Genomic DNA, 10,613 nt, shown 5'->3' with positions numbered 1-10,613 from the left:
TCTCTCTCTCTCTGTGTCTCTTTCTCTTTCTCCTCTTTGTCTCTCTGTCTCTCTGTCTCTCTCCCCCTCCACTCCCCTCCTTTCTTTTGACAACCTTAAAAACCATGGGACTTTTCCATCTATCTTCCTTCCCTGTGTGTCATCTCCCCCATTAGAATGTGAGCTCGTTGAGAGCAGGGGCTGGGATGACTTTGCCGTTTGTGCGCCCAGCACTTGGCACAGCGCCTGGCACACTGTAAGCGCTTAATAAACACTTGGTTCATTCATTCTCTTCCCTGTTTCTCCCTGCCCCTCTCTCCTGCTGTTCCCCCCGGGCCGCATGACAGCGAGTCCAGGAGAAGCACGGTCCACGCCGTCCCCACCGCCCAGCCCAGGGGAGCCCGAGAAGAGCTCCCAGGAGCCCCTGAGCCTGACCCTGGAGAGCAGCAAGGAAAATCAGCAGCCCGAAGGCCGCTCCGGCTCCTCGCTGAGTGGGAAGACGCACGCCAACGGCCAGGCTGCCGGAGGGATCCAGGAGATCGTGGCCATGTCCCCAGAGCTGGACACCTACTCCATCACCAAGAAGGTCAAGGAGGTGCTGACGGACAATAACCTAGGTACGGGGAGAGCAGAGGACAGCTCGAGCTTAACTCAAGGGCCCCGGAGCTCCACCCACACCCTCTCCTGTTCTCCGGGACGCAGCCCCTAGGGTACCAGGCCCTCGCATCACAGACTCAGAGTTGCAAAGGCCTGAGAGCGCATACCCTTTCATTTTACAGATAAGGAAACTGGGGGCCAGAGGCCTTGAGTGACATGTAGAATTGTGTGTACGTGTGTATGTGTGTACCAATATGGATGTGTGTACCTGTGTCTATGCGGATTATGCGTGTGATGAGTGTACTGTTGTACTGAATGTATTACATGTAAAGGTGTGCCAGTATGTGTGATACTGTGTATATGTATGTGTGTGCCTGTCTGTGTGTATGTTGTGTATGTATTATGTGTGTGTAAAGGTGTGCCTATATGTGTGATACTGTGTGTATTGTCTATGTGTGTATGTATGTGTGTGCCTGTCTGTATGTATACTGTGTATGTATTATGTGTGTGCCTATATATATTGTATTATGTATGTGTATATGCGTGTATGCTTTTATGTATACATATCGTGTATATTATTATGTGCCTATCTGTGTGTGTATTATGTGTGTGCCTGCATATATGTATATTATGTGTTTACTGCATATGTATATATGTATTGTGTATTGCATGTGTATTTGTGTATATGTTTGTGTGGCTGTATGTGTGCATTTTGTATGTGTGTATGTACTGTGGGCCTGTGTATATGTATTTTATGTGTGTGTTGTGTATTGTGTGTGCATTGTGTGCCTTTTTATATATTACGTATCTATGCTGTGTGTATATGTATATATGTGCTTGCATGTATGTGTATTGTGTGTTTAGGTATTGCATTGTGTGAATATATGCCTTGCATGTTGCATGTGTGTATGTATGTGAACTGTGTGTATATGTATGTATGCATTATGTGATGAGCCTCTTGCTGCGCATGTATACATGTGTTCACTTGTATGTGTGAATCGTGCATGTGTATACGTGTGTGTTTGCCTGCATATATTATATGTGTGTCTATATGTGCATGCCTATATATATAGCATATGTGCATTTTGTGTATTGTGCATGTGTGTATATATGTACCTGTGTGTGTATCGTGTGTAACTGTATACGTTTATTATGTGTGCCTGTATATGTGTGTTGTGTACTGTGTGTATGTGCGTGCTTGCATGTATGTGTGTTACGTGTGTGTGTTATGTATTTAGGGCAGCTAGGTGGCACAGTGGATAGAACACTGGGCTTGGAATCATGAAGACCTAAGTTCAAATCTGGCCTCAGACACTGGCTGTGTGACCCTGGGTAAGTCACTTCACCCTGTTTGCCTCAGTTTCCTCATCTGTCCAATGAGCTGGAGAACGAATTAGCAAACTACTCCAGTATCTTTGCCAAGAAAACCCTAAATGGAGTCATGGAGAGTCAGACACGACTGGAAAATGACTAAACAATTTTGTATTTATATATTGTGTGCCTATATTTATGTGTATTATGTGTGTGTATATTGTGTACGTGCCTGTATGTATGTGTATTGTATGTGATGTAGTGTGTATGTGTGTGTTGTGTGTATATGTAGGTGTTGTGTGTGTAGTGTGAGTGTATGGACTGTAGGTGTGTGTATGTATGTGGGTGTTCCCAGCACATGGCCCAGTGCCTGGCACACAGTAGGCACTTTGTGCTTTTCACCTTCACGTATAGGATCATGGCTCTGTAGTCAAAAGGAACCTTAGACGCCATATGTCCAACCCTCGACGACGAGGGAACCGAGGCCCAAAGAGGTGACTGGCCCAAGGTCACACAGAGCACAAATGGCAGAAGCAGGATTCAAGCCCAGTCCCTCTGCCTCCCAACCCAGCGCTCCTTGCCTTGCGCCATGCTGCCTGGCCCAGCTCAGCCCAGACCAGTACTGGGGCATTGAGAAGGCATCCAGACCTTGATGGACTTGGAGTCTGGAGAGCAGGGGCACCCGGCACATTTAATAAATGCCCAGCTCTGACCCTCATCAGCTGAAAGGCAGAAGCTGCAAAGAGCAGAGGAGAGAAAAGCAGCTCTGTAACTGTGAGATCCCTGGGCTCTGATCCTGACTCCATCAGACTGTGTGATCCTAGACCAGTCACCTGCACTGCCTGCCCCGCAGGAGAGTGGGGCTTAAAAGGGGCGGGGGGGGGTGCTTTGCAAATCTTCGTGAGTTAAAGATGTCAATCTTTCATTCATTTGTTCATTTATTTATTTGCTTATTTGTAAAAGATTTACAGAAAGTCATCATTACATTAATACTCATTGGCCTCCCCCTGCCCAGGAGAGTGGTCACTGGGGATGAGCTTATTTTGGGCTTATATTGGACCAGACCTGCCCTTATTAGCTCTGGTGAGGAAGGGGGGAGCCAGAAGGGGCACCCTGAAATATACCCATCCCCTGGCCAGGGGATTTCCAGGTCCCCTCTGGAACCCTGATGGGGTCCTCCCTTCTCACCCCTAGGTCAGCGGCTCTTTGGGGAGAGCATCCTGGGCTTGACACAGGGCTCAGTGTCGGACCTCCTGTCCCGCCCCAAGCCATGGCACAAGCTTAGCCTGAAGGGGAGGGAGCCCTTCGTGCGGATGCAGCTCTGGCTGAATGACCCCCACAATGTGGAAAAGCTCCGGGACATGAAGAAGATGGAAAAGAAAGGTGAGACTCAGGTAGCTAAACAGGAAGGAAGGATCCTGGAGCTGACGTTATCTCCTCTGGGCTTCACTTCTCCCCTGAGAATCAAATCATGTCACCAGGCCTAGGTTCAGACAATAATCATAACTGACATCAATAATAAGAACATAGAACTAGGCTGTATTATTCTCTGTTTCACAAACACTCTCCTTACTACCCAGAGCAAGACCTGAGTTCAAATCGCTGCTCTGCCACTTGCTTCCTATGTGACCCTGGGCAAAATCATTTCGGGTCTCCAGGCCTCAGCTTCTCTCTCTCTGCAAAATGAAGGGATTTGGAATAGATGACCACTCTGTTCCTTTCCAACTCTGTATCTATGACTGAAAGAACCTGGCAGGGCATGCGAGGGGGAGTGGCAAAGGTGAAAGTGGAATGTACCAGTCTTGGGATTCCATTGGTGTAGGGAGCTCCCAGGCAATAAACTCCCTCTCCCGATGCAGATTGGTATTTGCTGTAGGTACAATTTACAGTCTGGAGAGGTTCCTGAAGGCACCAAGGAGCTAAGTGATGTGCCCAGGAACACACCTCCAGCATGAGTCAGAGATGAGACTTGAACCTGCCTTCCTGACTCCGAGGACAATCTGATGTTCATTATGCTAAGCTGCTTCTCAGCATTATCATCATCATCATCATCATCATCATCATCATCATTATTATTCTTTCCATATCTGTGATAGGAGCAATGGGGCCACTCCCTGCACTCCATACACCAACGCAGCTCACAACTCATCCAGACCTTCCCATCCAATATGGTGCTTGTCCCCAACCTCCTACCAATCGTCCCATTTGACACATTGGAGGTCATACCCCAGGCCAGAGTTTCTTCCCCTCCTTTATGTCGTGAACCCCTCTGGCAGTCCATTGAAGCCCACAGGCCCCTTCTCAGAAGAATAGCTTATTACCTTCATTTTTAATGGATGGAGATGCTAAGTAAGATGGAAATTCAGTAAGAGGTAAGTGAAAATAAAGACATAATTTTGTTCCCCATCCAAGTTCACAGACATCCTGAAATCGAGGGTACTCCAGGTTAAGAGACCCTGATCTAGGCCTTTTCACATTCAAAGGATTCCAGGGTAGAAGGAAGGTCTATTCCACATCAGCCGTATCTCACTTACACTTCCTGACACTTCCCTTTCCAGGTGTTTATCCTCCTGATGATACCTTTGGAAAAGCACAGTGGTGCAGTGAATAGAGAGCCAGTCTTGGGGCACAGAAAGACCTGCTTTCTAATCTTGCCTCTGACCCATCCTGTGGGCAAGTCACAGAACTGGCTTAGTGGCCCAGACAACTCTCTAAGGGGATAAGGTGAAGGGCAGCTACTGATCTACATTGGTAGAGGGAGTTTGCTCACAGGGAGATCTCTATGCAGATAAAATCACATCTTGTCTGAGAGAGACAGAGACAGAGAATGAGAGATGGATGGATGGATGGATGGATAGATGATTGAATAGAGAAATGGAGAGATAGATACATTGATTGATGATGGATAGATAGAAAGGTAGGTAGATAATTGGATAGAGAACAGATACATTGATGATGGATAAGTAGAAAGATAGGTAGATAATTGGATAGAGAGATAGATATATTAATGATGGATAGATAGAAAGATAGGTAGATGATTGAATACAAAGGGATGGATAGATAACTATAGATACGTTGATGATGGATAGGTAGTTAGGCAGATGGATAGTTAGATAGATACATAGATGGATAATTGTGTAGAGAGATACAGATAGATACACTATCTGATGATAGAAAGAAAGAAAGATAACATGATTGGATAGAGATAGATACATTGATAGTGGATAGACAGATGATAGACGATTGGATCAACACTATTTTGATTGATGGTGGATAGATAGGTAGATGATTGGATGGAGAGGGATGAATGGATAGCTGTAGATACATTGATGTTGGATACGTATATAGGCAGATGGATAGACAGATAAATAGATAACTGGATAGAAAGAGATGGATAGATGCACTGACTGATGATGGATAGACAGATAATAGATGATTGGATAGAAAGACAGATACATTGATTGATGGTGGACAGATAGATGATAGGTGATTGGTTAGAGAGATAGATGCATTGATGATGGATAAATAGAAAGATATGTAGATGATGGGATAGAGACGGATGGATTGATGATGGATGGATAGCTAGACAGATAGGCAGATAGATAGATAGATAGACAGAGATCTGCTGCCATCTCCTTATGCCCAGCACTCCATTGTCCTTTAGGAGACTCAAAATTTCTTCAGAGACTGCAGTACCCCATGACTCACAGCCTGCCTATGAAAATGTTATTTTAAAAAAGATGGATGGCTTTTGTTTCAGGGAGTAGTTTGAGGTCATTAAGGGCACTGCCCATTTTCCCAAGTGAAATCCACCCTCTCTCCTTCTTCTGTTGAGGAGAAGTTCTGATTCAGCTCCAGAAACAGTATCCACAGTAATTATCTCATCTAACAGAGGCAGAGTGAGAGAGTGGACAGAAAGCTGGCCTCTGAATCTAGAAGACCAGAGTTCAGGCCTTGCCTCTGACCTGCCCTGGCTGTGTGGCCAGGACCAGTCACTTAACGTTTCTGGGCCCTAGGCAGCTCCTTCAGCCTGTAAATTACAGTGCAGATCGCCATGCTAGGGGGAAATTCTTCATTGGCAGCTCCCTCCATCAGTGACATCACAGGTCCAGTCCCCAAAACCAATCAAGCCTTTATTAAGTGCCTGCTAAATGCTAGGCGCAGGTGATACACAGACAAAAAAAAAAAGTCTTTGCCCTCAGCTTACATTCTAAAGGGGGAGGAGGGGAGAAGAAACCATCTTATAATTTTTGTTCTTAACGTTCCTGAGTCCCTGGAGGTAGAATTAGTTCCAGAGGATCAGGATGGGTATGTGATGGACATGCTTGGCCTGGGCTTTTCTCCCTCAGCCTACCTGAAACGTCGCTACGGGCTCATCAGCACGGGCTCAGACAGTGAATCACCCGTCACACGCTCCGAGTGCCCCAGCCCCGGGCTTCAGCCCCAGGACCTGAGCCTCCTGCAGATTAAGAAACCCAGGGTGGTCCTGGCCCCAGAGGAGAAGGAAGCCCTGAAGAAGGCCTACCAGCTGGAGCCCTACCCATCCCAGCAGACCATCGAGCTGCTTTCTTTCCAGCTCAACCTCAAAACCAACACTGTCATCAACTGGTTCCACAATTATAGGTGATTTGGGGATCCCAGCACTGAAGGGGTGGAGCAGCTAGAGAGATAGGGGTCCGGCGAAGGACAACAGCTATGGGTGGTGAGAATAAAGGTGGCTGAGATCAGAGGAGAGAGGAATGGATGGGCTGAAAACAGTAGGAGTGACTAAGATCGGGAAGATTGAGAGATGGATGGCATAAGAGGGGACCCCAAGGATAAATGTTATAGTCAGAGTGAAGGCATCTGGGGTGATGGCAGGGGCAAGGGAGGGAAAAGATGGGCAGGGGTGAGTGAGGGTGACTGGGAATAAATAGTACCTGAGGTCTGATTTTTCCAGGCCCAGCCCTCTATCCACTGTTCCTCTATCCTAGGTGCCTAAAAAAGTTTATTTAGCACCTACAGTCAACCAGGTACTGCGCTAAGTGTTTTACAAATCTTATCTCCTTTGATCTTCGAAGGAGTCCTGGTAGGGTTACTTATGGAAAGAGTGAGGACAGCTTGTTCAGAAAGAGAGAGGGCAGAGGGAGTGGGGGTGTCTGGGCCAGGGGAAAGTGTGGGTAACTGAGGTCAGGAGATGGAAGAAGGACAGCTATTTGAATCCTTCCTGGGAGGGAAGGATAAATGGGTAATTTAAGCCAAGCAGATGGAGGGAGGGATAGGATGGGGAAGGTGAGGTCAGTGAGGTCAATGGGATGGAGAAAATAGGTCAGGGGCTGGAGAGATGGATCTGATGAGGAGAGTGTGGGCAGAGGGAGAATGTCTGGATGGATAAATAGGAGTGGTGGGGGTCAGGAGGATGGAGGGAGTGGGCGAGTTGTGTTTAGGACATGAGAAAGGAGTGGGGTAGAAAGTGTTGGTAAGACTGGGGCGGGGTGGATGGATAATATGGAGAAAACAGGGAGCGTCTGATCAGGAGGATGGAAGGAGTTGGAGTGGCCATGGGCAGGTATGAGGGATGGATGAGCTAGAGGAAGCTGGTGATCTAGGTTGGGGGACAGAGTGAAGCATTGAATGGGAGCAGCTAGGTGAAGGGGTGCAAGGAGCAGGGGGCAAGTGGGGTCATTGGATAGAAGAGTGGATAGAGTAGAGGGAGTCAAGTGGGGGGTTAGGACTAGATTCCTTTTCTTCTGTTACCAAACCCAGTGCTTTGGGGTTTGTTGGGGGGTTTTTGGCTAATTTCTAAATAAATTTGCTAATTTCTCCCATAAGCAATAATAAGGGTGAGGATGAGGAGCCATGAAGGCAGCACAGGCTCTCTAGTTGAGAAACCAAATCCATCCAAGTGAGATCACTTTTCGGTTCCTAGTTTGATGGCCCAGTGGTTAGTACTTGGATCTTCTCAGGTAATGAAGAGGCTTGGATTATTTAATATTATTATATTCCCCACCTTATTCCTCTATATGGGGGCCTTGGGCAACCGATACACCGCCCGAGTCATTTTGGAAGCTTTTCACCCAAGCCACCCTCTCTCCCCATCCCAAGGGATCCTTCTGACTCAGAGGACAAAGACAGCATTAAGGAAAGGGCCCCAAAGGCTAAAAGGGAAGCTTCTGGGTCAGTCCCACTATTACAGCCTCTTCTTAATTATCTGCCCCAGCAGTGGTGGGAAGAATCCAAATCCTGAGCCGGCAGGAAGCGTAGAGACCCCCCAGTCTAGCCCTCTCATTAGGAGGGCCCTGAGTGACCTGCCTCGGGTCACACACGTCCTAGTAAGTGCCCCCGGCAGGATTTAGGCCCAGGTCCAGCCCTCTCTCCGCCCCCTCGTCTATGTTCTTTGGTTTTTCTTTTCCCTAAGTGGAACAGGCTGTCCTTCTTAGTGACATGAAAAGACCTTGCAGACCCTGACCAAATCCCAACTGGATGGGTGGGGAGGGAACAGGCCCCAAGTGAAAACTTGGCTACATGTCCCCATTCCCCTGGGGAGCTAAGCAGAAGTGGACAAAGGACAGGCCCGGCTCACGGCCTTCTGCTCTGGGCTGCTGGTTTCAATCAGTCAGTCCATCTGGGGCCAGTTTGTAAAGACGTTTTGGGGCAATGCAGAAAGCGCTGAACTGGAAGTCAGGAGACTGGGGTCCAGCCCAGCATCTGCCATTCATTCACAGTGACCCTAGTCAAGTCCCCTCATCTCTGCACCTGAGTTTCCTGTCCTGTAAAATGAGAAGGTTGAGACCATTCCCTGCTCTAACATACTATATTCCAAGCCACAGGGGTGAGGAACCTATGTCCTTGAGGCCACATGATCTGTGAAGTTTGGATTCAGTCAAAGGGCCGCACCTGAGAACCCAGAGGGCCACACGTGGCCTCAAGGCCACTTACCCCGTAAGGTCTGTCCCTGAGCTGATATTTTTTGTTCTAAGACCACTCCAGCTTTGACATTCCCTGTTCTAAGGCCACTCAAGCTCTGACATTCCTTATTCTTTTTTTTAAACATTTTTATTTAAAGTTTTGAGTTCCAAATTCTATCCTTCCCTCTTCCCTGAAACAGTAAGCAATAAGATATAGGTTATACATGCGCAATTATGTATAACATTTCTATATCAGTCATTTTGTACAAGAAGACGCAAATAGAAAAAAAATGAAAGAAAGTGAAAAATAGCATGCTTCAGTCTGTATTCAAACAATATCAGTTCTTTCTCTGGAGGTGGATAGTACGCTTCATCATTAGTCCTTTGGGATTGTCTTGGAACGTTGCATTGCTGAGCATAGCTAAGTCATTCACAGTTCTTCATCAGACAGTATTGCTGTTACTGAGTGCAACGCTCTGGTTCTGTTCACTTCACTATGTATCAGTTCATGTAAGTCTTTCCTGGTTTTTCTGAAATCATCCTGCTTGTCATTTCTTTGAGCACAATAATATTCCATTACAATCATATACCACAGCTTGTTTAGCCATTCCCCAATTCATGGGCATCCCTTTGATTTCCAGTGTTTTGCTACCACAGATAGAATTGCTATAAATATTTTTTTTTTTTACAAATAGGTCCTTTTCCCTTTTTTTTTTTTTTTGGATATCTTTGGGACATAGACCTGGACATGTATATTGCTGGATCAAAAGGTATGCACAATTTTATAGCCCTTTCTGCATAGTTCCAAATTGCTCTCCAGAATGGTCAGATCACAAATCTGGCCTCAGACACATAATACCTCCTAGCTGTATGACTCTGGGCAAGTCACTTAACCCCAATTGCCCCACTTTAAAAAAAAAAACAAACAAACAGAATGGTCGGATCAGTTCACAATTCCACCAACAGTGCATTAGTATCCCACTTTTCTCACATGCCCTCCAACATCCAACATTTTCCCTTTTTGTCATATTAGCCAATCTGATAGGTATAAAGTGGTACCTCAGAATTATTTTAATTTGCATTTCTCCAATCAATAGTGATTTAGAGCATTTTTTTCATATGACTATAGATAGCTTTGGTTTCTTTGTCTGAAAACTGCCTGTTCATATCCTTTGATCATTTATCAATTGGGGAATGACTTGTATTTTTATAAATTTGACTCAGTTCTCTCTGTATTTGAGAAATGAGGCCTTTATCAGAGATACCTGTTGCAAAATTTTTTCCTAGTTTTCCACTTTCCTTATAATTTTAGTTGTATTGGTTTTGTTTGTGCAAAAACTTTTAAATTTTATATAATCAAAATCATCTATTTTATATTATGTAATGCTCTCTATATCTTCTTTGGTCTTAAATTCTTCCGTTATCCATATATCAGACAGATAAACTATTCCATGCTCTCTTAATTTGTTTATGGTATCATCCTTTATGTGTAAATCATGTATCCATTTTGACCTTATCTTGGTGTACAGTGTGAGATGGTGGTGTATACCTAGTTTCTGCCATACTGTTTTCTAGTTTTCCCAGCAGTTTTTGTCAAATAATGAGTTTTTGTTCCAAAAGCTTGGATCTTTGGGTTTGTCATATACTAGATTACTATGGCCATGACATTCCCTATTCTAAGGCTCCTCCCAGCTCTAATATTCTCTATTCTAAGGCCCCCCTCCCAGCCCTGACATTCCCTCTTTTTAAGGCCCCTCCCAGGTCTGACATTCTCTCTTCTAAGGCCCCTCCCAGCTCTGACATTGCCTGTTCTAAGGTCCCTCCCAGCCCTGACATTCC

General features: G+C 45.7%; 1 protein-coding gene across 9 annotated transcripts in view; it reads left to right on the top strand.

Moving 5' to 3' along the window:
- Window positions 1–10,613, top strand: part of CUX2 (cut like homeobox 2) — a 377,819-nt gene that overhangs the window by 364,971 nt on the left and 2,235 nt on the right. For all 9 annotated transcript variants that reach the window (XM_027857392.1, XM_027857397.1, XM_027857393.1 and 6 more), the window contains 3 exons: window positions 327–596; window positions 3,082–3,270; window positions 6,237–6,510. In XM_027857392.1, the coding sequence (XP_027713193.1) occupies window positions 327–596; window positions 3,082–3,270; window positions 6,237–6,510 (733 nt within the window). The remainder of the gene's footprint in view (window positions 1–326; window positions 597–3,081; window positions 3,271–6,236; window positions 6,511–10,613) is intronic.

Source organism: Vombatus ursinus, unplaced genomic scaffold (genome assembly GCF_900497805.2).
Source record: "Vombatus ursinus unplaced genomic scaffold, bare-nosed wombat genome assembly UNPS02012122.1, whole genome shotgun sequence".
Lineage (NCBI taxonomy): Eukaryota > Metazoa > Chordata > Mammalia > Diprotodontia > Vombatidae > Vombatus > Vombatus ursinus.
The sequence above is the reverse complement of the archived record's forward strand: the minus strand, read 5'-3'. Positions and strand labels throughout refer to the sequence as shown.